This window comes from Sciurus vulgaris, assembly GCF_902686455.1.
Source record: "Sciurus vulgaris genome assembly, chromosome: 1".
Lineage (NCBI taxonomy): Eukaryota > Metazoa > Chordata > Mammalia > Rodentia > Sciuridae > Sciurus > Sciurus vulgaris.
In genome coordinates, this window is record NC_136461.1 from 121,914,198 (window position 1) to 121,941,916 (window position 27,719).

At 41.8% G+C, this 27,719-nt stretch overlaps 1 protein-coding gene and 1 pseudogene across 2 annotated transcripts in view; both read right to left on the minus strand.

Moving 5' to 3' along the window:
* Positions 1 to 13,422, minus strand: part of LOC306654361 (intelectin-1-like) — a gene marked incomplete at its 5' end in the record, with an annotated part of 47,934 nt that extends 34,512 nt beyond the window's left edge. The window contains 2 exon segments of the mRNA XM_079127824.1: positions 13,133 to 13,314; positions 13,317 to 13,422. Of these exon segments, the coding sequence (XP_078983950.1) occupies positions 13,133 to 13,314; positions 13,317 to 13,422 (288 nt within the window).
* Positions 13,423 to 26,602: 13,180 nt separating this feature from the next.
* LOC306654373 (dnaJ homolog subfamily B member 6-like) lies at positions 26,603 to 27,368 on the minus strand (annotated as a pseudogene). The gene has a single exon. The product of its transcript is annotated as a dnaJ homolog subfamily B member 6-like (transcript).
* Positions 27,369 to 27,719: the final 351 nt, after the last annotated feature.

Here is a 27,719-nt window from a genome sequence, read left to right on the forward strand (position 1 = left end):
CTGTTAGAGTTGGAGGCATCTCTCTGGAAATATTGGCTTACTCTCTTTTTCTCTTCCTCTTCCTTCCTTTCTTTCTTATGCTAGGGTTGGAATTTATGGCCTGTGCATGCTAGGCAACCACTTTATCAATGAGCCACATCCTCATCTCCACATTCAGGTATTAAAGCATCACTTTAACAATGTTATGAACACCTACTATGTGGCAGACACTGTTAAGCATTGAGGACAGACTAGTGAGTGAAACATTGTTTCAGCCATCTAATAGTGACCTTTAACATGTGACTGTATAGAGATGTTCAATGAACCCCACAAAAATGTCGTTTGAGGGAGAACTATCGTTTGTAATTCAGATTCCTAATAATGAGCCATTAAAGATACATAATGGACCTAATGAATTGATCGAAATCAGATAGGCTATTCACAATGGTCAGCTTCTTTGGTAAATGTAAGTGGTCTTCAATGGCTTAAGATAGGTAAATCTTCTTTTCTACCACCTCCCCACTGAATGATATAATCATTCCTTGTATCATCCAAGGGTTGATTTGAGGACCCCCTCTGCTGCCCACCCAGACCAAAATCTGAGGATGCTCAAGTACCTTATATAAATGGAGTAGCACTTGCATAACCTATGCACATCCTCCTGCATACTGGTCCTGGGGATTGAATCCAAGGGTACTTTGCCACTAAACTACACCAATTGTACTTCAAATATACTGGATAATTTACAGTCCCTGATACAATGTAAATGCTACAAAATAGTCATTACACTGTATTATTTGGCTTGTGCTGGGGATAGAACCTAAGTCCTCACACTTGCTAGATATGCTTTACCACTGAGCTATGTCCCTAGCCCATGTTACACTGCATTATTTAAGGAACAGTTGAAAAGAAAACGGAAAAAAAAGACTGTATATATTCTACCAAGGCAACTTTTTGGGAAATATTTTGGATCCAAGGTTGGTTGAATCTGTACAAGTGGAGCTAACAGCCAGTTGTCTATATTACAAAGAAAGAAAATCTCACCTGAAATGTTATCCTGCATATGTACTGGTAGGCATGTGCAAACCAATCATATTGTGGGAAATAACAAGACAGCACTCAAAAAGTAGGAGAAACCAAGCTTTATTTTATGCCAGCAGGCCCTGAGGAGATTAGCAATTATTATCACTTTTTGAAGATGTTCCCTTTTTGTTTTAATTTAATTTTAAAAATTGTGGGGGGTACTTGGGATGAACCCAGGGGTGTTCTACCACTGAGCTACATCCCCAGTACATTTATTTTTCATTTTGAGAGAAGGTCTTGTTAAGTCACTGAGGCTGACCTGGAACTTGTCGTTTTTTGTGATCTTCCTGCCTCAGCCTCCTGAGGCATTCACCACTGTGCCTGGCTAGAAGAATTTATATTGCAGAATAACTAAGGAACTTTGAATCCTGTTAAAATTGTGTTTTATTTCTAGAAAATATTTAGGAATTTGAACTGGCATCATCATGAACAATTTATAGTCATGGGAAGGAACTGACCTTACAAACTTAAAGGACCAACTGGTGATACCCAGAAACAGGGCATTTTGTGACATGCAGAGAAGACCTTGGGGTTGTACCTGGCATTACTATCATCCAGATCTCTTCCTCCCAGCTCCACCAGCCATTTGACACAAAAGGCCACTTCAGAAGGGCTCGCTTTGACTTTCCCTTGATGCCACACTATCTGGGGAGCAGGCATTCGGTAGCAGATGGTGAGCCAGCCCAACACTTACAAAGAATTTGATATGATCTAATGCCTTTCTCAGTGTTTTATAGTGTACAAAGTGCTCATGACCATTTCTTATCTCATTTTGAACCTTTTGACACTCTTATAGGTCAGTAAAATTTATAATTCTGAATCCATAATTCCATAATTTTAAAAAACTCATACCACATTCAATTATAAGGGCTACTGTAGATTCTGCTAGGAGATGTTGAGCTCTATATGGTATGTTTGACTAACTTCTTTTCTTTTTTTTTCCTTTTTCTTTTGTTTTGCTTTTGATGCTGAGTTTTGACCTCAGGGGCACTTTACCACTGAGCTATACCTCCAGCCCTTTTATTTTTTATTTTTTTATTTTTTTATTTTGGAGCAGGGTCTCACTAAGTTGCCTAGGCCAGCCTCCAACTTGTGATCCTCTTGCCTCGGTCTCTAGAGTCACTGAGTTTACAAGTGTGCACCACCATGCTTGTCTCAACCTATTTTTTCCTAAAAATGCTTAATTTTGAATTCTAATATTCATCTGGTGCTGAGTTTTGGATAAAGAATTGTGGACTTGAATTCCTGTTTCTTCCTTACCTGTGGGATACCAAGGTATTATTTCCTTTACAGGTTCTTGGGCCAGATGAAGGGTGATTACTATAAGCAGATGGTAGGGAAGTTTCTAGGTGAGGGGAATTCTTTCTAGGTGAGGGGAATTCTTTTTTTTTTTTTTTTTTTTTCCTTTGGTGCTGGAGAATGAGCCCAGGGCCTTATGCATTCTAAATATGGGCTCTACCACCTAGCTACAGCCCCAGCACTGTGAGGGTAACTTTGTTCTCCTAACTTCTCTCTTTGTTTCCTGGTCTAAAAGCCTCTCAAGACAAAGGTGGGGTGTATTTTAAGCACCCAGGGGCTATTCCACCTCCAGTGGAATGGGCCACTGAAAAGGTGTGGGTGCCTCCAAGAATTTTGTATTTTTCACCCCGGACAATTGGAATGCTATCAATGGAGGATTTTTTTTTTTTTTAATAAAGAAGTATCACAGTAATTAAGCCTCAGTAGGGAGAAAATTAATTTAGCAAGCTGAGATCAGATCATCCTTCTAGAAGACATACTGAGAGTCTATTGCAGGCTGTGTCATATGCTAAATTCCAGGAGAAACAGCTGCATGGGAAAACAGAGGAATAACTCGAATGTCATAATCTTGTCTTCAAGATCAGGGTTTGGCAAATTGACTCACAGCCTGGTTTTGTACGGTCAGCAAGTTAAGAATGATTTTACATATTCAGAGATTGTTAAAAATAAGCAAAGAAGCAAATAGACAAACACAAAATAAAGAATATGCAAGAAAGACTTATGTGGTCAAAAAGTCTATAGTATACATTGTCTGGTTCTTTGCAAAGAAAAATTGTGATACCTACTCAAGATGATCTAATCAAATGGGGAAATTAGACACAAAAAATAATTAGCTCTAAACTATATAAAGAAAAATATCTATAAATAGAGATTTATAAAAAAAAATACAGAGGAAAAATAAAGTTCATATTAATGATACTGCCATTTACTTGGGACAAGTTCTGCTTCCTCAGGTGTTGAAGTATAGCATCAGAGAAGCACCCCAAGGCAAGTATATTAAGCAGGTTTTATTTAAAGGTAATAATACAGACTTCTCCCAGGAGGGAGAAGGGGGCTGGGACTGATGTTTTAAAGTCCCCAGAAGTGAGCATACCCTACATATTTTATAGGTTAAGGTCTCTTTTGTTCTCCAGTTCTCTCCCCACTTATCTCTCCTTCCTGCATAGGTAACTAGGCCTGGTTTTGCCGGTGAGATGGGCAGGGGGAGGGCCAAAGTAATTCAGCCAGGAAAAGGCCCAAGGGGCATTAATTAGCAGCTCCCTGCCTGTAGTCCCTGACAAGCTCAGGTAAATTCAACTCAATGGATTCCAGAGATCCTTGACATTCCATTCTCCCAGGGGTAGTTTTCCAGAGGCAGATGGCTTTCATGGCCTCCATTCCTCCATTTGGTCCAATTCCCTATTTCTACACGAACTGCCTGTCCCCAATTATGGCTGCATTAGGATAAATATTTGAAGCTGAGTGCAGTGACATGTACCTGTAATCCCAGCAGTTTGGGAGGCTGAGGCAAGAGGATCATAAATTCAGTGTCAATCTCAACAACATAGTGAGACCTTAAGTGAGACCCCATCTTAAAATAAAAAATAAAAAGGACTGGGAATGTAACACAGTGGTAAAGCACTACTGGGGTGCAATACCCTGGGTTCAATCCCCAGTAAACCCCAGTCCCACCAAATATATATATATATATATATATTTCTTAAATTACTTTCTAGATTTAATGCAACTCAGAACAAAATAACAACAAAAAACCACCAATATTCAACTTCATTAATAAACAATAAAAAGCAAAGTATAAGTTTGCTTTTAAAAACTATCAAATTGACAAAACTCAGTAAATCATAATTTCTGACTGTTAGGAAAAATAAAAAATGCAAAATGCATCACCAGATGTTAGGGGCAGTTGTGGCTCGCCAATAGCTCCCAGAAAAAACGCTCCGCAGACACGAGATCTCACACAAGGAACTTTATTTATGTGGTCCCCTCAGGGAGAAAAGAAGGGGCGAAAAAGAGAAAGATGGTGTATGGCCTCTCCCAGATATTGGAATCTCCCGTGCTGAAGGAACCAATCGAGGAGGAGAATTCTTTGCAGGCTGACTGATGAACCAATAGCATGTTAGGATGTAACATGGGAGGCAGGGAGATGGCGGCAGCATAAGCCGGAAATTCCTGTAACGTAAGAGGGCGGGCAGAGTGCAGAGTGACAGGTGATGGGGAGCCGAAATTCTTGTAATGGAAGAGGTGGGCAGAGCGCAGATTGACAGTGTTTGGGAGGCGGGAAATTCCTGTAACGGGAGAGGAGGGAAGCTTATACCTTACACTGACTATAACACAGCTCACCATTCCAACTTCAGTTTCCCTTACTTTCTTCGAATGTTGTTAGCAAAATATTAATATTCCTAGTCTCCCTAGTAGTTAGGGTTTCTTTCTTTTTCTTTCTCCCTGGCATACAAATGTATGCTCAGAGAGACAGTAGTTAGTCTATCCTGAGGCTGATAATTTATATAAAGGATGGGTGAAGCAGGAAGATCAAAGTGACAAATACCTTCTTAACATCATTAATTCCCACACCAGTCCTGGTAACCTACACTTGGAATTTTTGTTTGGTGACAAATATTCCCCTTACCTATTTAAGCTACTATGGTAAGGTTTTCTATTATTTTCATCCAAATATATATCCTTATTGATACACTAAATTGGCCTTTGTTCATTTCTAGTGAAGTAAAAAATTGTTACAAGTTATCAGGAGAACAATAAAGAATGATTTCAAAAAGTTTCATACTATTTTGCACAGAAATTTCACTTCTAGACATTTATGTCTGGGAAATATTTATATGTGTAAATAAAGATATATGTATAAGAATGTTTATTGCAGAGTTGTTCATTATAGTAAAAACTTGGAATAGCTTAATAGTTCAACAATGAGACAGTTAAATTATTTAAAAATTTAGCAACTGAATATTTGGTGATTAAAAATCTTATTTTCAAAGAATATGTGATAACACAGTAAAAAGGCCTAGCAGTTTTATGAAAGTAAATAAGTAACCAACTCAGGATATGTTTATTCTTTCTGTTTATTTATTTATTTGGGGTTCTGGGGATCGAACCTCGGGACCTTGTGCAAGTTAGGCAAGTAGTCTACCTCTGAACTATACCCACAGCCCTCTTAATGTGTATGTGATTGGAAGTTAATGGGAGCTATCTTTGAACAGTGTGGTAAGAGAAATTTTTCATTGATTTCTAAAGTTATTCTGAAATAAATATATGGGAAAGAATAGCAAATAAACATTTAATAAGATTTACATGATAAATATTTACTATACATATGTGAATGTGGATATTAGTCTTTCTTGGTAACAAAATTATGAAGGTATAATTTAAACAGCATAGTACCAAAGCAACAAACAGGTAAGTTGATCCTAATGAAGCCAGAATTGGGAACAGGTAGTTAGTGTAGAAATAGGGGGATTGGGTCAAATCGAGGAAATGGAGGCCATAAAATCATCTGCCTCTGGAAGTTGGAGACTGCCCCTGGGAAGAATGGAATGTCAGGATCTCCGGAGCCCATTGATTACCAAATTTACCTGTCTTTATCAAGGACTGCAAGCCAGGAGCTGCTAATTAATGCCCCCTGGGCCCTTGCCTGCCTGAATCACCCTGGCCCTCCCCCTGCCCATGTTTCTCACTTAATGCAAAACCAGGCCTAGTCACTTAGGCAGGAAGGAGAGATAAGGGGGGAGAGAACTGGAGACAAAAGAGAATTTAACCTATAAAGATGTAGGGTATGCTCACTTCTTGGGACTTTTAAACATCAGCCATGGCCCCCTTCTCCCTGCCGGGAGGGAGAAGTCTGTATTATTAGCTTTAAATAAAACCTGCTTAATATGCTTGCCTTGGCGTGCTTCTCTAGTGTTCAATCTTCAACATTAGAAGGAGCAGAACTCGTCACCGGTAAACGGCGGTATCACTAAGATTGTGTTTAATGCCTATGAAAGCATTGATTGAGATAGAAAACAATCCATAAATAACACTGGGAAAAGAAATTTCAAAGTAGAAAAACATCAATTTAGTTTAGATCTTTACCTCAGATCATTCAAGAAAATTATTAACTCCAGATATTTAAAATGAAATTTTAAAATTTAAAATGAAATTTTAAAATTCCAGATTTTACAAAAAAAAAAAAAAAAAGTAGATAAGACACATTGTAAACACAGTTTAAGTACAAGCTCTTCTTTCTTCCAGTCTCTTGGACTCCCATTTCCTGACATGGCAGGGGTTCTGGGACTGGAAATCTATCACCCAGTTGCCAGTAGACTTAAGAGTTCAAAGGAAGTCTGTGTTTCTCCTTTGTAAATATACATTTCAGTCAGGACCTTGGTTTTCACCTCTTCCATTTTTTGGTGTGTGTGGGGGGTCCTACTGATACCTCCGTTTACCGGTGCCGAGTTCTGCTCCTTCTAATGTTGAAGATTGAACACTAGAGAAGCACGCCAAGGCAAGCATATTAAGCAGGTTTTATTTAAAGCTAATAATACAGACTTCTCCCTCCCGGCAGGGAGAAGGGGGCCATGGCTGATGTCTAGAAGTCCCAAGAAGTGAGCGTACCCTACATCTTTTATAGGTTAAATTCTCTTTTGTTCTCCAGTTCTCTCCCCACTTATCTCTCCTTCCTGCCTAAGTGACTAGCCTGGTTTTGTATTAAGTGAGAACCATGGGCAGGGGGAGGGCCAGGGGTGATTCAGCAGGCAAGGGCCCAGGGGCATTATTAGCAGCTCCATGCTTGCAGTCCTTGATAAGGCAGGTAAATTTGGCAATCAATGGGCTCCGGAGATCCTTGACATTCCATTCTTCCAGGGGCAGTCTCCAACTTCCAGAGGCAGATGATTTTATGGCCTCCATTTCCTCGATTTGACCCAATCCCCTATTTCTACACTAACTACCTGTTCCCAATTCTGGCTTCACTACTGATACCACCATTTGCCGGTGATGAGTTCTGCTCCCTCTGATGTTGAAGTTTGAACACTAGAGAAGCACACCAAGGCAAGTATATTAAGCAGGTTTATTAAAAGTAGCAATAATACAGACTTTTCCCAAGGGGGAGAAGTGGGCCATGGCTGATGTTCTAGAATTCCAAGAAGTGAGCTCATCCTACATCTTTTATAGGTTAAGGTCTCTTTTGTTCTCCAGTTCTCTCCCCACTTATCTCTCCTTCCGGCCTACATGACAAAACCCGGTTTTGCAGGTGAGATGTAAAAGTGAGAAGCAGATGGGGCAGGGGGAGGGCCAAAGTGATTCAGCAAGGCAAGGGCCAGGGGGCATTAATTAGCAGCTTCGTGCTTGCAGTCCTTGATAAGGGCAGGTAAATTTGGTAATCCATGGGATCTGGAGGATCCTTGACATTCCATTCTCCCAGGGGCATCCTCCAACTTCCAGAGGCAGATGGCTTTGTGGGCTGCACAACACTCCCTGGCACACCCACTCCCTCCTGAATGCTCCCCTTCCCTCGCTGGTCAGACATTAGGAATTCAGATTGTATGATTAAAAGGAAATCCTAGCATGATTAATATAAAAATGCCCAGGTTCCCTTTGTTCGCATAACCTTCACTAGTCTATCTAGAGTCTCCCCATTACTGTTCCTGTGCTTAATATGCTCACTGTGTTCTCTTTAAGCTGCAAGAGGGAGGCATTTAAAATCAACCCCTCCCATGAACCCTCCAAGAAAAGGGTGTTATATGCCCAACAACCAATAGATGTCCCCTCACCCTCCAGAGATTCCTTTAGTCTACAGGGCAAAAAAAGATAGGCAAAAATGCACACTTTTACTTTTGTCATCAGTTTTTCATAATTAGGAGTTTATAGTGGCAGGGAGGAAAGCAGTAATGCCCTTAAGTCCTGAATCCTCCAAGGGTCTCTAGCACAGGACAAACTAGGATCCTAGCACTTTGCCAAAAAGGCCAGAAATAACTTTGGCAAAGCCAGGGTAGTGAGAGATGGGTTTTTTCTGGGCTGTAAGGAAGCTCAAAATTAGGGAGACATCCCTAATACTTCTAACTCAGAAGGGAGCGTCTGTCTCAACAGTATTGCCAGGTTCACCACTAGCCTGCATACTGCTAAATTACAAATGATCAAGAAAAGTGCCTCTCATATATTACCATGCTCAACATCAATAATCTCTACCATGAGAGGAGAAAGCCTTGAGGAATCACCTACTAAGGGAGGAAGATCAAGGGGACCTCATAAAAAATAAATTTAGGGAGGTTTTTGGAGGATCCTAATAAATATCGAGATGTTTCAAAACTTATGCCAGATATTTGACTTCACCTGGAAAAAATATGCTATAAACCATCTAGAGCACAGGCAGTTCCCAGAAACCATCCTAACTGGGATTCAAATAATGAGTAGGATGCCTAGAAAACTACTATGAGGCCTTCAGGAAAGTACTGCTATTTCCATGGAGAAATTCAGGAAGGCAATAAGAAAACTCTCCACCCTGAATCCTGGAACCATAGAGGGCCACCTACTTTTAATGTATAAATTTATCATTCAGTCAGCCCCAAACATTTAGAGAAAATTACAAAAATTGGCACATGGCCCTGATCAATCCTTAGATGATCTTCTCCAGCTTGCATCTTCCACTTTTTTTGTAACAGAGATCAAAAGAAAAAAGGGAGTGTAATGTGTAAAGCTGCTCCCCTGCCCATCAGGTGCAGCCATTTTCCCCACCTCCCAACCACTTGTCAATCTGTGAATATCCTAGCTAGCTATTGGTTCATCAGTCAGCTTGCAAGTATCCTTCTCCGATATTGGTCCCCTGTTAGCCCGGCGGAATTCAACTGTTTACTATAGCTTCCCCGCCATCTTTTTCTTCTGTCTGTCCTCCTCACTTTTCTCTATCCTCCTGGCTTTCCACTCTCTCTAGCATGCACCCTTTCTTTTCCTTTCTCTTTTCCTTTCATTTTCTCTCTTACCCTGCAGGGAGACACTCTGTTTGCTTAATAAACTCCCTTATGTGATTTCCCGTGTCCAGTGTGGTTTCATGGAAATTCCCTTACAGGGAGCATAAAGACAAGAAGAAGAGCTTATTAAAAATCATTCAAAACCTTTTAGATCATCCAAAATGACAGAAACTTTTAATGCCTTCCAACAGCCGATGCAATTCAACCATTTTAGGAGTTAAAAAGCAAACTTCCTAGTCCAAAAACCTTAGAATAATTTAATAAAGCAGTAATTTCCCTCCATCCTGCAGTTCTTAATCCATACACTCTTATCTTGGATTCCAACTGCTGTTAGGTTTACTGTGTTAGATTTAAAAGATGGCCTTTCCTGTATACACTAGACCCTCAATCACAACTTCTGATTGCCTCTGAGGAACCAGATCGTGTATCTCAACTAACCTGGACAGCATTGCCTCACCTGTTCTGGACAAACCTTAGCTAAGGACTTAACAAAATTCAGAGATAAAACATCTGTAATTGTTCTCCAGTATGTAAATGACATCTTTTATTTGCCTCCACCAAGGAGGACTATCAAAAGGCCATTACACAGCTCCTAAACTTCTTAGCTGATAGGAATTATAAGATCTCAAAAAATAAAGCTTAATTATGCCATCAACAGGTTCAATACTACAGGAAAATAGCCACCATAGAAAAATATCCTCTGCCCCAGGAATATCCAAAAGGGAACTTACTTCAAGCTCCTGTCCTCAGCTTACCTATGAAGCAAGATTTAACCTGTTTGTCACTGAGGGAAAAACAAATCCTGGGTAGGCAGCCATAGGCAGCTCAATAATCGATGGCATATCTCAGTGAGGAGCTTAGCATAGTAACTTCATTCTCAAAAGTAATGGAAAATAAGGTCTCATAATTTTCTTTGACATCCAAATCTGTACTGATGGAAATGACTAAAATACCCTAGGCATCAAGTTTCTGCTAGAACCTGTTATCTCAGCTCCTTTCAGATCTCAGTCAAGGCTTACATTAAAATGTAAATAGAGGAAAGACTGAAGGCTCAGTAGAAGACCAGTTTCAAACCCAAGGGGGGGTGGGGGAAGCAAGGAGTCTTACATGAACTCCAGCAAAAGTAAATTTTATGGTGCTTTACTAAGGTAATTAATGACCATAACAGTTTTCCAAGATTCTTGTTTGTTTGTTTGTTTGTTTTTTCCCCCTTAAATTCTATATTTTTTGAGCTCATGACTTTTTTTGGTCAGTTCTATTTTTTATTCAACTAGAGTTTTTGAACATCTGTTACATTGCAATGGAGATTCACCTATAAAGTTACAAGCCCTTTGATTTTGTGTTATGTGTATATTGTGTTGTCTGATGTCATGTTGTTTGTCTGTAGGTGCATCTAAATAGCATGTAAATGATATCAAAAATTGAAAATTAAAATTTTAAAAATGGATCCAGATACTTTTAATTTAAAAAGATTTTGATTTTAAAAGGTTCAATTTAAATTGAGCAAACTAATAAAAGTAAAATGTCTTTGAAAATAACTTGCAGGTCTCTAGGTGGTCAAACTAATAAAATGTTGATGTTTATAAAATGTCTAATATCACTTGTTTCTAGAACTTTTCTTCAACAGGAAAGAGATGACAAATACTGTTAGTACACTTGTCTGATCTGTTTGTTTTTTTTTTTTTTTTACAATAAAATGAGTGAATTAGAGTTGGCATGTATGGGATTACTCAACTCTGTTTGTTAGAGACATCTGATTAATTTACAAAGTTAAAATGATAATTATTAAATAACATCAAGTACTCTTAACTCCTTAAATTCCATGGGGTAACATACTTAAACATTATTGGCATTTTCATAGATTGGTAAATAAAAAGGGGTTAAAATTGTTTTGTGTCATTACTAAAAACAAGGTTACTAATAGTTAAGTCCTAACAGGTACAATTCTATATAGAAAGGGTTCCAAAAGTTTCAACTGTGTTTCAATTAGAGTACTATAAGTAACAAAATATTTAATCTTATTAAAATGGAGTAATTTATCTAAATTCAGAAATTTCTAAGAGTTGTTTCAGAATATGAACAAAAATGGGGTCAACAGATAGGAAAGAGAAAATAAAATGTTCTAGATATGGAAATATATTAATGAAGAACAAAATTTTTCTGGGTAAGAAAATGCTTATGTGGTAAACATGAGGGTCTAAGTACTAAGAAAGTCTGTGTAAGTAAAGGGCAAATTTCAACAAGTTTGCATGTAACTAAGTTGGTTATATGTATGTGAGACAATCAGTTATAGGTATTCAAGGTTTTTCCTAAGGTCAAATACTAATGTACTTGTAAGAAAAATGTGGCTCAGTTCAGGTCACAAGGCAGCTCAGACCCTTGAATCCAGGGGAGCAAGCACTCTGGGGTGCCCGGTCTGAGTCTCAGTCCAGTGACCGCACCCAGAAAGCCACTCCAGACACGAGAACTCGCACCAGAGATTTCATTAGGGTGACAACCAGAGCATACACTCAGGGATGGAAAAGAAAGATTAGAGAGAAAATGGCGCAGGAGCTTCTCCTAAATATTGGAATTGTTTCGGGCTAACAAAGAACCAATAACTGAGAAGGAGACTTGCAGGCTGATTAATGGACCAATGACTAGCTAGGATGTTCACAGACTGACAATCTAGGTTGTAAGATGGGAGGGGGAGAAATGGCTGCAGCATAAAGGGTGGGGAAGCAGCTTTATATTATATTCCCCCAATTTTGTTTTTATAAGAAGATCTTTTTAGTTCTCCAGTTCCTCCCCCATTATCTCTCCTTCCTGCCTACATGACTAGGCCTGGTTTTGCAGGTGAGATGTAAAAAGTGAGAAGCAGATGGGGCAGGGGGAGGGCCAAAGTGATTTAGTAAGGCAAGGGCCCAGGGGGCATTAATTAGCAGCTTCTTGCTTGCAGTCCTTGATAAGGGCAGGTAAATTTGGTAATCCATGGGATCTGGAGAGCCTTGACATTCCATTCTCCCAGGGGCAGCCTCCAACTTCCAGAGGCAGATGGCTTTCATGGCCTACATTTCCTCAATTTGACCTGATCCCCTATTTCTACACTAACTGCCTGTCCCCAATTCTGGCTTCACTACTGGGGATTGAACCCAGAATGTTCTACCACTGAGCAGCATCTCAAGTTCTTCTTTTTTTGTTTTGAGATAGGATCTTGCTAAATTGCTAAGACTGGCCATAAACATGCCATTCTCCTTCCTCAGCTTCCCCAGTTGATGGCATTACAGGTGTGTGCCACTGTGCCTAGCTTCATCTACTTCTTTATCACCCATCAGCCTGGAGATACCATAGTTTTTTTCTGGATTGTTTTGTCCCAAATAGGACACTACATTCTTCCTTTGTCTCCTGAAAACACTGCAAATATCAGGTTGTTGTTTGTACTACAACATTAGCTGTTTTGACAGTGGAAGCATGGCAGGGAGTGATTAAGCAAAGAGGAGAAAATTCAGTTTATCTTATTTTTTGTAGTACCGATGATGGAACCAGGGTTTCATGTAGGCTAGGCAAGTGGTTGTACTGGGCTCCCTCAACTGAGCTAACACTTCTGGGCTTCAGGTGGACAGATGGCCAGCCATGCTCACACACCCTTTCCAGCTGATCAGGGCCTCCAACACTACCTCACTGCCTAATGGCCCTGTGGGGAGAGAGCTGGGATGCAAGATGTGTAACTATGTCTCTTCTGCTCCAGCCCTGTGCCCACAGCCCACCTCCCAGCCCTCCCTCCTGCTGTGGCCCAGCCACACTCAGGTCCTCACTATTTCCCAAGTGGCACCCACCTTATAGTCGTCACTGGTGGCCGCCTCTGCAGACCCAAAGGTGTTGTAATTGGCCCAGTTGCCGTCCCCCTCCGGGTAGTCTGCTCTATTGCCCTGCTGACTGGACCACCAATCGCCCACTGTGCACTTCCCAGGCATGCTGTTCTCGTGCACACTGGCCACCAGGGTCCTGCCGCCACCGCAGAGGTCATGTCACAGAAGGTCTGATAGATGACACCATTCTTGGCCTGGAGGAAATACAGGCCATCTGTAGAGAGAACCAGCCAGAGCCTCCCTGTGTGTGAGCTCATGATCCATCTCAGCCCCGTGACCAGGACAGCTCTGGGAACTAGACACCTGACCTAAGGGCTCTTCTCCTGAGTCCTCTCATTATGCATCCCTGGGTGTACTGGAATCTCCCCATGTTCAGAACATGAGCCGCTGACTGAGGCAAAACACAGAATTATCCAAGCTCTCAGCAGTGTTCCTCTCAGAATTAAGGACAGAATTTTCATATGACCCAGCAATTTCACTTCCAGTACATACCCAAATTAATTAAAAACAGAAACTAAAACAGATATTTGTACATTAACATTTATTGTAGCATTAGTCCTTAGAAAGTTCCCAAGTATTCAACAGAGAAATAAAATATTATTATACACATACATCACATACATTCTCTATTATGCATATATTGAGAAATATATCTATACACAATTGATAAAAAGAACTAATTATTCAAGCTACATGTATAAATCTTGAAAACATTATGCTAAGTGAAATAAGCCAGCTGTATAAGTACAGCTACCTTATGATTCTACTTATATGAAGTAACTAGAATAGGCAAATTCATAGAGACAGAAAGTACAAAAGCAGTTACCAGGACCTTAAGGAAGGCAGAATATGGATTCATTACTTAATAATATAGAGTCTCTGCTTGTGGTAATGAAAATTTTCTTGAGATACATACTGGTCATGATTGCTTGGCACTGAAAAAGTAATTCATGCCACAAAAACGTACATTTAAAATTGTTTAAAATGATAAGCCTCATCCAATATGTAATATATACATTTTAGCACATTCTTTTAAACTTAAAAACAAATGTGCTGGATTTGGTGGCATACTCCTGTAACCCCAGCAACTCAGGAGGTTGAGGAAGAAGGATGGAAAGTTCAGGCCAGCCTCAGCAACTTAGAGAGAACTTGTCTCACAAGACAGCAGGGAGTGGGGGCAGGCCTAAGGAGTTCAGTGATAAAGTGCCCGAAGTTCAATCCCCAGTAACAAAAAAATTTTAAATATGCAAAAAAAAAAAAAAAAAAAAAAAAAATCCCAGAGAACAAAATCCTGAGGGGGCTTGTTACTTACCATCTGCACTAAATTACTTTTCTTTGATTTTTTTGCAGCTTCTAAGCAGAGATGCAGATGATGAAGGCCAGGTCCATTTCATAGGACTAGTATTGACCTCATCTAGAGAATATGAAGAGTTTCATTCTGTTTGCTGGTTTGACACAAAACCCAACCTTCCCTTGTCGCTAATCCCAAACTCATTCCATCACTCCCTACCTGGGTTGGAAGGCCCTGAGCTATCTAGTGTCATCCATTCAGCCCATCTGAGCCAGCATCCAGCACAGATTTAACTTACCTCCCTCCACACAACCTCATGCTGTGCCAAGTCCTGACATGGGCACCTGACATTCAAAGAAAAAAACACCCCCCAGGAACTTACCTCTAGAGGGAGCTGCCAAAAAACAACAGAAAATGTTATTAAAAGGAATGAAGCATAAGCTCAGGAAAACAAAAGAAAGACTGAGGTGAGAATAGAGAAGTCTGAAGGAGCCAGGGGGATTGTGTGGGGTCGGATGACTTAGTCACAGAGGCTTTCTATTTCAGGTGACACTATAGTGTATTCTGAGAGAATAGACATGATTTATCAGTTGGAAGAAAGAAAAGAGAATTCAAGGCAAGGAGAGCAATATGTCCAAAGACCTGGATAAAAGAATAAAGCAAAGTCCAACCTGAAGAAATGCAGGTAGCTAAATATGGTTGAGACAGAGTGTGAGGTTGGCAGTGCTGAGACTCTAGCCAAGAGACCCACAAGGGCGTACAATGATGAGCCTCGTATATGAGTTTCAACTTTGCAAACAGTCTAAAAGTTTGGGGGGATGGAAGCAGTCACAAGCTTTGGAGTCAGAGGTATTCAGGCCTAAGTTGCTGAAGCTTCCAAGTGGAGAGTCCTTGAATTCTCTTTAACATACCTGAGCCTCAGTTTCCTTATGCCTGAGATGAAGCTAATCGTGTTTCTGTGGAAGATCAAGTGAAATAATATTTAGAAACATGCTTTTCTCAGCCAGGCATGGTGGTACACTCCTGTGAGTCCAGTGAGTCAGGGACTGAGGCAGGAGGATCACAAATTCAAGGTCAGGCTGGGCAACTTAGGAGACCTATCTCAAAATTAAAAATAATAAAATATGTTGGTGATGTGGCTCGGTTGAGTGCCTCTGGGTTCAATTCCCAGTACAGAGAAAAGAAACAGTCTTTCTCTTTAAAAAATAAATAAATAAATAACAATAGAAAGAAATACAGATTGTAAAATGCCATTGCTACTCTTGTAGAGAAGGTTATAAAGAGAACATTCTCTGGACATAGAGTATACCACACCATTTCCATGGAGATCCCAAGGTCAATGTAGGCCACGGTGGTGGGAAATGTCAAGGAGAGGACATGTCTGAAGGGAAAATGGGTTAACAAGGCTGCAGCCATTTCTCCCCTGCCATTTTGCTGCTGCCATTATTTTGTCTCCCCCACACATTTTACAACCTAAATGGTTAGCCTGTGAACTTCCTTGTCTGTCATTGGTCCAGATTGTTAGCCCATGACATTCCACTACTTAAGAATAGCTCTCCCATCATCTCTCTCTCCTCTCTCTCTCTTTTCTCTCTCTCTCTCCTCTTTCTTCTTCTCTCTCTCTCTCTCTCTCTCTCTCCCTTCATGGCAGACACTGTTCGTCTGTTTAATAAAATCTCTTGTGTGAGTTCCTGTGTCCAGAGTGGTTTTCTGGGTGCTTTTATTGGTGCCATGACTCAGATGAGCCACTTAGGCAAGTGGAATCCCATATGAATCCCAGACCCCCAGACACTGGTCTCACCTTCCCTTTGCCCAGACGCTTGGTTCCACATCCACCACTGCCTTCAGATTAGTGAGTTTTCCTCTAGGTTGACTTAAACACTCCTCTGCTGACCTGAGATGCAATCATTGATCATCTGGCACCCTCAAGGTAGTTGAGTGGGGGTTCCCCCAGCCATGAGTTTTACAGTTATGATTGGCCCCCTTATTTGACCTTATCTGACCAGTGGGTCTCCAATCTTTATGGTGGAGATTCTCTCTCTGGATTGAGGCTCCTCTTCACTTTTCCTCTCAAAATTCCTGGTGCCAAGTTCTCAAACCCTCAGCTTTTGCCTGGCACACACTGATGAGGGTGATGGCTCCCATCATTGTGCTGCCTCCTCATCTGCAGCTAACTAGTCTGTGACCTCAGGACACCTTGGACCCTGACTCCACTGTTTATCAGTCTCCACCATGGGATCTGGGTTCTCCATTCCAGCAGATTCACCCCTGGGGTGTCTACTAGACAATCTTAAATCCCTTTACCTGGCCCCTGACCTAAAGTCCACCAAAACTTATTTGCTTGTGTAATAATAATTGATCACAATTATCAATTTATGACAATTGATCACAATCCAAAAGGACCACCTAAGTTCACCCTGGATCCAAATATTCTATGGGACTTATACAACTTCTGTAAGCGAGCAGGCAAATGGAAAGGGATTCCTTACCTTCCAAGCTTTCTCTTTCTTGATACAATAAACCTGATCTTTGCTCTTCCTGGTAAACCCAAACACTCCTTTTGGCAATGAAACCTTCAATTCCCCCTGCTTCTTCTCCCATCCTACCTCCCTCCTCCTTCTCCAACGTCAACCCCGGCTAGCAAAGCACCCCCATACCAGTCTCCTGCATACCAGTCTCTCCCTATACCAGGCCCCTCTGGCCCCTGCTCCTCCATCGTCCTTTGCCCCACTGTTTCTGTCTTGGTCCCCACCCAGCCCACTCATTTCTCCCATCATGTCGGTCTAGTCACCCTATAGGAGGTGGCCAGTGTGGAGGGAGTGGTCAGAGCCATGATCCTTTCTTGGCCTACAATTCATTTCCAGACTGAGAAGCCAGCTAGGCTCCTTCACCTCCAATCTCCACAAGATTCATTAAGAATTTCAGTATTTTTACCCAGTCTTGTTGACCTCACCTGCATGACATTATATGATCATGTCAACACCTTGACCCCGGAGGAGCACAGGATGAGTCCTGGGACCAGACTTGCAATTATGCAGATGAGGTTCACCAATCTACCCTGACCCACCCCATTGGAACTGAAGCAGTACCCAGATAGGGAGCCCCCAATGGACTATACCCATGGAGACTGGGCATCTACAGAGGGACGAGTTTCCAAACCTGCATCCTTGCAGGTCTCCAAAAGGTCTCACCACCATTAACACCATTAGTTATGTTAAACTTCAGGCAAGTAACAGAACAAAAATTGAAAAACCCATCTGCCTTTCTGAGTCACCTCACAGAGACCATGCTCAAATATGCTAATCAGGACCTGGAAATTCTGGAAGGATGACAGCTACTCATGACTTATTATTTTTCTCAAAGCTCTCTGAACATAAAGGGTAAATTGAGGCCTGGTTGGACAGGGGGGCCCTTTACCCACAGCCAGAGGTTTAGTGGTAGCTTTCAGGGGGTGTATGGAAAGGGAAGTAAAAAAAAAAAAAAAACAACTAAAACTAAAAATACCAAATGCTAGTCAACGCCTTCAGTCAGCTAGACCCTGCCCTAGCTTGCCACTACTAGGGGTATCCTAGCTCCAAGAAGACCTCCAGGCCCATGCCTCAAGTGCAGAAAAGAGGGTCACGGGGCACGAGTCTGCCCAAAACCCCCAGCAGCTCCCAGGTCCTTGTCCAAAATGCCACCAACCTAGGACATTTGGCAGTGGATTGCCCTGGCATCTCAGAGAAATGGTCACCCTCACCCCCTCCACCCAGATACTTACTGGGATGGCAATGAATGACTGAAAGGGCCCTAGGGTTTTCTGCACCCAATGACCTTCACTGCTTAGGAGCCCTGGGTGACCCTCTACTGTTGGCAAGCAGGCAGCTCCCTTTCCTTATAGATATTGGAGGCCAGAGCTGAAGAAATAGCTTATGTTGGAGGGTGCTTGCCTAGCATGTGCAAGGACCCCGGTCCAAATCCCTGACCCCTCAGAGGGAGAAAAAATAAAGAAAGATTATTGGAGCCACCTTTTCAGTGCTGTTGGGAATTTGGGGGACCCACTTCCCCTGCCAAATCCTCTATTGTCAGGGTAGAGGGAAAACCATACTGCCCCCCTACAAACTTGTCCAATAAGTTGCCCATATTGGATAAATCTGCTTCACTCATTCCTTTTTGATAATTCCTATGTTGTCCCATTTCTCTCCTGGAAAGGGACATCTTAACCAAATTGTTGCCTCTATTTCCTTCTCACCCACCATGTGCCTCCACCAAGATCCTCCTGCTGTTCCTTTCCTCATGATCTTGCAGGAATATACAAATCTCAACCTGAGTCTTCATTAGTCCCTTCCTCCCTCACTTATTGACCCCAAGGTCTGGGACACCCACACACCCTCTGTAGCCATGTGTTCATCTGAACTCATTCACCTGCAGGACCCAACATCCTACCCAAGCCCCAGGATATCTCCTTTCCCAAAGAAGCCTCTTAGGGCTTCAACTAGTCATCTAGAATTTAAGGCAGAAAGACTTCCTGCACCCCACCAACTCACCTTATAACACTCCCATTTTGGCTGTTAAAAAGCCTAATTGAATCTTACCATTTGGTGCAAGATCTTTGCATCATCAACTCAGCAGTTAACCCCATCTTCCCCATTGTGCCCAATCCCTACAATTTACCTTTTCTCTATCCCCTCCTCCACCACATACTTCTCTGTGTTGGATTTGAAGATGCCTTTTTTCACCTGTCCCTCTTCATCTGACTTGCACAATCTCTTGCTTTGCATCTGGACTGACCCCTCTCACTCAAGTTCTTCTCAGCTGACCTGGACAGTTCTCCCACAGGGATTTTGGGACAGCCCTCACCTGTTTGACTACTAACATTGTCTCATGATCTTGCCTCTCTACTCTTGTTTTCCTCCTCCCTCAGAATATGTGATGATCTTCTATGTAGTCCCTCTCTTAAGGACTCCCAAGGAGACACTGTTAAGTTTTTAAGTTTTTCTGACTGACAGAGTGGTATAGGGTCTCTCCAGCAAAGGTATAGCTTTCCCAACCTCAGGTTATTTACTTAGGAGTCAGCCTCTCACCTGGATTTAAGGCCCTCACTATAGAGAGAAAAGCATTGTTCAGGACATGCCCACTCCATCTACCAAGGAAGAAATCCTTCCTTTTCTAGGGTTAGCAGAACATTTACTAATCCTACATCCCAAAGTTTTTCATTCTGACAGCCCCCCTTGTATAAGGCTTCAAAGGTACCCCCCACTGAACCTCTCCTCAACATGGTGGAAGTCCCTTTCCAGATCCTAAGGAAAGGCCTATCTTTCAAGATCCAGCCTTATATCTCCCTGACATCACAAGACCATTCACCTATTTGTCTATGAGAAAAGTGGGTTCACCTCTGGGCATATTAGGACATATGTTCAATCCTACTGTTTGGCCCAGTGGCCTACCTATCAAAAAGGCTAGACCCCACTGTAAGAGGCTGGGCACCATTGTTTCTTAGGTAGTGACTGCAGCATTTGTCTTAACCCAGGAATCAAAAAGCTTTCCTTTTGGGGCTCCCACTGAAGTGCTCTCACCCTTATCATCTGTCCAAGCTTCTTACTTATAAGGGCCTGCAAATTCTACCACCCTGTTGTGTGTGGTTAGCTTGCAAGCTGCTCTTATTGAGGACTCTTCCATTCTCCTTTAAGACATGCCCTCTTTTTAAATCCAGGCCACCCTCTAACACCGCCTTCACAAACATACACACTCAGCAACACATAAATGCCTTAAAATTCTGAAAGAGTTACTTCCCTGCCTCTCCAATGTTCAGGAGGAGGCCTTACACAACCCTACTTTCATATGGTTCACTGATGGGAGCTTCTTTTCTTCATGAAGGGATCTGAGGGGCTGGATATGCCATTGTCTCCCTGGGAAAAGATTGTAGAGTCAGGACCACTACCTAACAACAATACCAAACAATAGGCGGAACTAATCAGCCTCTTCCATGCTTTTGCCCTTGAAAGGGAGAATCCCTCACAATCTACACTGACTCCAAATATGCTTTTCACATTATCCTTTCCCATGCCTCTATTTGGAAAGGGAGGGGCTTTCTTACTACAAAAGGGATCTCCACCACCACTCTAGCTACATCCTAACCTCCTTGTTCACCCTTCCCAGCAAACATAGGCCTTGTACATTGCCAAGCCCATCAGACAGATCAATCATTCATCTCTTTCAGGCAACAACAAGGCAGATGAGGAGGCTATAAAAGTGGCCCTATATCACACCACCTCCCATCATGACTCTCCAGGATCCCCTACCTCCACCGCCCACCAACAGGGAGATACTTTCCTACCTCCACTGTCTATTCTACCCCAACCTTTCTTTGCTCTCACAATTCACTAAGACTCATTTGCAACTATCCTATGACATCTCATTTCTGAAAGAACTCTCCTCCACATGTGAAGTTTGCCTACGAAACAATCCTACAGCCATTAGACCCCCCATTTTCTGACTCACCAGGCCCATGGTGCCATTCCAGGGTAGACTGGCAACTTGACTCCACTCACATGCCCACAGTAAGAAAATCTAAATACCTTTTGGTCATGGTACACACTTTCTTGGGATGGGTTGAAGCCATCCACAGCTCCAATAAAAGGGCACTGTCTTTACCTTCATCCTTCATGAAATCATTCTTCACATTGGAGTGCCTACCTCCTTCCAATCAGATAATGGGCGTAAATACATCTGCCAAGTTTCCCAACAACTTGCCAAGGCTCTTGGAGTCCCTTGGCATTTCCACAATCCCTTTCACCCAAAGTCTTTAGATAAAGTAGAACAAACACACCAAACTCTTAGAAGTTCTTACCAAACTTTCTTTAGAACTTCACCTTGACTGGGTTATACTTCTGCCTCTTGCTTTTCTGCTTCTTCACTTGCTCCCAAGGAAAACTACAATATCTCCCCTTTTGAGCTGAGGTAGTCATCCCATCCTTCCCCCAAGATACCCCTTCCTTCCCCTCTTCCTTCTCATATATCTGTTCCTCTCCTAAACCACATTCAGGCATTCCTATGAAGTTATGCTGACTCCTCCCTGCCCAGACCCTTGTCTGGCCCCCTCTGACTCAACCTCTTCAAATAGGAGACCAAGTTCTTATTTCTCCTCCTCAGGAGGCCACAGCACCTCTATCTCCCAAGTGGCAGGGACCCCATACAGTGATCTTGGCTATGCCAATGGCTGTCAAGTTGCCAGGTTTATCAAGATGGCTACACATTTCTTGGATTAAGCTCTACTCTCAATCCACAAACTCCTCTCCAGCTTCTAACCCTCAGACTTCTTACAACCAACACTTGGCCACCCCCAGTGGGACCTGTCTGCCTCAGGCTAAAGGCCATTAATTCCTACACCCTTCTTCCCATTCCAGAGACCCAGGACCAGAACACTGAGGCACCAGAAACCACACCCAGTCATGAGGACTGGACTTCAGCTACATTCTTGCCTCCCCTGCCATTCACCCTGTCTGCCATTTTCCTAACTCTTAGATTTTTCCCAATAGATCTGTCGGGGGTGCCAGCCATTTTATCCCCCCCCCCCAAATTGCCCAAGGGACTGATGGAAGACTAACTCCTACTGTCCCTAGTGGTGTTTTTACCCATTTAACATATGTTCACAGCCGAGGCTCAGAGGATTCACTCTTAATACAGACAGTCACCACCACACACCATATACTCAATTTAACTGTCTCATGGCACAGGGATGTTGAATGTGCATGAGAGAATGGTTCTTCTCATCTCTTAGCTAGGACCCGAGATTTTAACAGCTCTTTGACTTTCAACAGTATCCCCTTGGAGCAGTCAGATATCACCCCCAAATTACTCAGGAGTGTCTCTCTTCCAATTTGCTTTCAGGTGCATATCTTCTAATGGAAGCCACCTTGAGGGTTCACTAGAAAAAGAGAAGTGCTCTCAGGAAGAGTGCTACTTCTATGTCAACCAATCAGGCTATTGTTAAGGACAAGATCAAACAGCTGTAGGAGGAGTTGGAAAGGACAAGGAACAATTCTCCCATTTATGTACCCTATTCCCCATCATACTGGCCCTTTGCCCCCTGTGCATTGAAATTTTCACAAAATCAGATTCAAGTAAATTTTTTTTCTAATAAGACTATTAATCAGCTTGTATTTCAAGACTATCAGGACCTCATAAAGGAAGAATTGGTGCCTGGCTACTAGTGCACTCCCCCAGGGGAACTATCCAGTCCCCAATCCCTGTCTACTGCAATGACACTCTCCCTCCCTTGAATCAGCTCTATGTCCATGCCCAGCAAGATAGCAGTTACTGAAGATGAATCTTTGTCCAAGTGCCCAAAGGAATCTTCTTATAAAAATGAAAATGGGGGAATGAAGGGACAATGGGTTAACAAGGCTGCAAGCCATTTCTCCCCCTGCCATTTTGCTGCTGCCATTATTCTGTCCCCTGCACATTTTACAACCTAGATTGTTAGCCCACAAACTTCCACTAATTAAGAATAACTCCTCTGCCATTCTCTTTTTTTTCTCTCTCTCCTCCCTCACTTCAGGGCACTCTACTCGTCTGCTTGATAAAATCTCTGTGTGAATTCACCCATTTGTATCAGTTTTCTGGGTGCTTTCAAGTTCTCACTAGGGTCCCCTCAGGGCCACACAGAGATAAGAACCAGACCTAGGATATGCCTTAGAAATATTCTCACTGCTGGAGACCAGTTCCCTCAAGAAGCCAGAAATCAGCAATCAGACTACATCCAGCTGGACTCTGTGCATCTCAAAGACATCATCTCTGGCTCAGGAGAGACCCCCACCCTGGAAGCAACCCTGCCAAGTTCTGTTTTCTTTTGAACTCTGTGTCCAAGTCGGCTGGGAACCTGACAGTGAGACTCACCAGCACTGCGCCCCTCTGGTGGTCACAATGAGAAACAGCAGGAACCCCAATTGGGTCATGGTGGTCTAAAAAAAAGCAAGATGAAAGTCACTATCTGATTATGTTTCTTTCTTTATCCCTGTGCCCACTCTGTCTAGTCCTACAAAGATTCAAAGATCCCTTGTCTCTCTCTCTATCTTTTTTTTTTAACTCCACACCTCTCTGGGAACTAAACCAGACCTGAGCTGAGACCTAAGGGCTCCTCAAACTCACAGAAAGCAAACCCCTTCAACACAGGGTCAGAAATTGAAGTTGCCAGTTGAGTGGAGCCTGGAGCTTTCTCTGCAGAGGCTCCTAATGAGAGGTGAAGCATTGAGCCCTTTATGGGGAAAGTACAGGGGCACAGCCCAGGTCACCAGACCCACCCTTCCTGGCAGGATACCCAAGGAGGTAAGGCCTCTAGTTATTACAGGAAATATATACAGCGATGACTCATGAAATAAGCAGGACAAATATTAGAGGTCATCTTCTAGCATTGTTCCTAAATTTGTGGATTTTCATGGACTTGTATATTTTCAAAAAGAAAATAGAGGAAACTAGCAAGACTTGATGTTGACTTTGGGTTTTTGTTTGTGCCTTTCTTTCCTGCTAAGTAAAAATTTATTCTTCTTTTATTTAGTTTTTAATTTTTTACATACTACAATTTGATTCACTGTACACAAATGGGGTACATCATTTCGTTTCTATGGTTGTACACCATATGTATGTAGATTCATACCATTTGTGTAAGCATACATCTACCTATCATATCATTTCATAGCAAAAGGAAACTTTAAGAAAAATAAGAAAGGTATCATTTCAGAATAAATATGTATTTAGCTTGAATAAACAGTTTCACACAAAGTTTGCTATTTTGTTCTAAATTTATTCATTTTGCCCAAAACTAAATTTTATTACACATTCCATTTGGAATTAAATCAGTAAAACCCTCTTTGATGCTTTGGATTTGATGCTCCTATACCATTCCTGTCCCAAGTAATCCAAATCCCATCAGCTTATAATAGAAGTGGTCATCTCCTCCCAGGGGAAACCACATCCCTAATACATAACTTCTTTATGGTACTGATCAACATTGCAACCGATAGGAAAAGACTGTAAATCTCTTTTGATTAATGCTAGTGTTTTTTATCTTTGTAGGTCTGAAGTACAGATTTTGCACAAAATACTGAGAGATGCTGATAGAATAAAATAAAACAGTGACCATGAAGGAAGGCCCACTTCTGCCCCTCTCTCCCCTCTTGCCCTGCCTACAGTGGTAACAGCAATCTCCTGCTCAGCATTATCACCAGCTTTCAGACATCTTATGAAACCCCAATGTCATCACAAAGAAGAACAAGTCAACCTCATTTCAGCCATCCTAGTCAGGCTGATATGTCTAAATTGAGCATAACAGAGAGAAACCCAGAGATATGAACACACTTGGTACAGAGAAGATTCAAGGGCCAGAGCTTGATTCCCCACATTGGTATGCGGAGCACACAGGGAAAGTAAAGCCCCATTGCTACCCAGTGGATCTCTGGAAGTTCCTGGTCCTCAATGTTCAAGGGTGCTAGAAATGCTGCTGATGGCAACAAGTCTTATTGTCGCTGAGGTTGCTCACAACGTTTCCTCCAAGAACCCTCAAAGCCATCATGAAAAAAGAAAGCCAACTGGCCCTCAGAATCACAGGTGTCCAATGCCAGGCTGCACATGTGAAGAAAATGAATAAGAGACCCATGTGTATATTTTATTTGTATTTCAATAACCCATAAAACTGCACATGTGCACAAGGCAAAATATATACTTCTTTTAGCATATTTTTTCTTTTTTTAAAATTTTTTTACTACTGTCTCTAATTTGTTTGTAATGACTTTTTCTTATTAATTCTCAGATGTAGTTTTTCCATATTTTGGCATCTTTAGTATCATTTATGTATCCCGTCCTTAGTAGCACACACATCACGGAACAGTCTACAATTGATTGATTGAACCTAAGAACCTAGGAAAACGGTAGACCTGTTGGAGGGACATTATCCCTTCTAACCACCAGCATCCAATCAGTGACTGTGTTCCACTGATTGTACCTCCTCCTTCCTCTGAAATCTCTTTCCCATGCCACCTCCAAATCCCTCTGCCCTTGACACTTCTTTAGTTAAGGTCTCAATCATTTAGAACACATTCAGTGGTGACTAATGGAAACCTCATGTCGAAGTGATTTAAAAAAAAAGTAAATATCACACCATGAAGTAAGAAATCTAGAAAGACAGTAGGATCCAGACTTTGTTGACTCATTAGCTTCTCTCCACTTCTTCATCCTTAGTTCAAGATGGCAACTGGTATTTCAGGCATTGCCTACAAGACAAGGAAGGAGTGTAATCTTTTCCTGTGGTTCCATTTCATGAGAGAGCAAGCTTTCTCCAGAGTGTTTTCCTAATGTCGCACTGGTCAGAGATCAGTTACATGTTGCACTAGTTCCACGGGGCCTTAACAAAGGATCAGACTGGTGCCCGAACAATGCAAACCTGTTTTCTCACAGTTCTGGAGACTAGATGTGAAAGGTACACACGCCCAGTTCTAGTTCCTTCTGAGGTCTGGTTCCTTACGAGGCCTCTCTCCTTAGCTTGTAGTAGCCACCTCTCAGTGTCTTTTTTTTTTTTTTTTTTTTTTAAACAAATGCCAAAGACCCAGTTTACCAGCTTTTTAAAACCTAAGCTTAACATTACATATTTAAACAATTGTCAAAACTTTACTAAGTTGCCAGCATTCATGTACCACTAAAAAACTTCCTTAAATTTATATTAAGCCAGAAATGTATTACCATAATGCATTAATATCTTTCATTACTAAATACTGAAAAAAAAAAAAAAACTAATTATTTCTACAGGAGACTCATCCTGGCAATATTAGGCTCACAACAGGTGACACTACTTGGCTCACATGTCAAAACACAATGGAAAGCAGATCCATGCTGGTGTTAGAATACAATTTGTCCTGGCACTACTCAAAGTCAAGGCTCACCTTGGGATTATGTTGTAATAAAAAAGCAAAGTCCATACAGAGATACAACAATTTAAAGACAAAAAAAAAATAATGTTACTATTGTTTGGTCCCAACAATAACTCAAAAGTCTATGACAAATAGGGGCTCCATGAGCTGTTTATAAATACTTTAGATTAGGTACAATCATACTGAAAGTCGAGTTCATCTGAAATCTTCAAAAAATGTTCCTGTTAATCCTCAAATGGGTGCTTGTTATAGTTTAACATTTCTGTTAAATGCGTGCGTTGAATTACTCCGGTTATACAAGCGTAGCAGCTGCTCTTTAGCATTTATCGTTAAGGTCTTTAACTGGCCGTCTTCAACTTCTACTCTTTCTTGACCATTCTCGACTATTCTTTTTGTTTTAGTGATTTTTTCTGCCATTTACTATTTTGGTAGAAGTTGATATAGATTTGAAGTTACCCATTTCTGCTGCCGCCAAATGATGTAGAAGAGAATGTAGTAAGGCCACCGTGATCTAGTCACCCAAATGAAGTAAATCCTGTATCATATGAAGAAAATCCACCTCCAAATGATGGAAATCCACTGAAAGCGAGAGAAAATGAGCCTGTACCTCGGTTTCTGCTTCCTTCGGGGACCCCTTCAGTTACCAAAAGTCTTCAAATGGGTCTTTGAAGAAGTGAAAAAAAATGGGTCCCTTCACACAAAAAATTTCCTGAAGACATCATCTGGGTTCCGGAACGTGAAGCCAAACTCAAAAGGACTGTCAAAATGACTTCCACCTCCACCTCCACCATTTAAGCCTTCTTTGCCATATTGTCATAGATGTCCATTTTTTTTTAGCATCTGATAACACCTCATATGCATCACCTACTTGTTTGAATTTTCTCTCTGCTTCTTTATTCTCAGGATTTTTATCTGGATGCCACTTTAGGGCCAGTTTCTGATATGCCTTTTTGATATCCTCCGGAGAGGCATGTCTCTGCACGCCGAGAACTTCAAAGTAATCCACCGTGTTTCAACAGATTGTTGGAACAAGTCAGGAGGACGCGGCGGTCGGGACGGGACTGGGTGGGCTGCCGGGGCTGCTGGGTCTGCTGCGCTGGTAGCGCGGCAGGGCCTCCTCGCGCTTTCCTTCCTCTCAGTGTCTTTACTTGGTCTGATCTCTGTGTGCATGTGCATCCTGAGTGTCTCTTTTTGTGTCCAAATTTCCTTTCCTATAAGTATAGCAGCAATATTGGATTAGAATTCATCCTAATATCTCATTTTAGCTTAATTGCCTCTCTGACGGCCCTATCTTAAATGCAATTACATTTCCAACTCAACATATTGAAATTGATAACGTAATTCAGCCCAAACACATACCCAT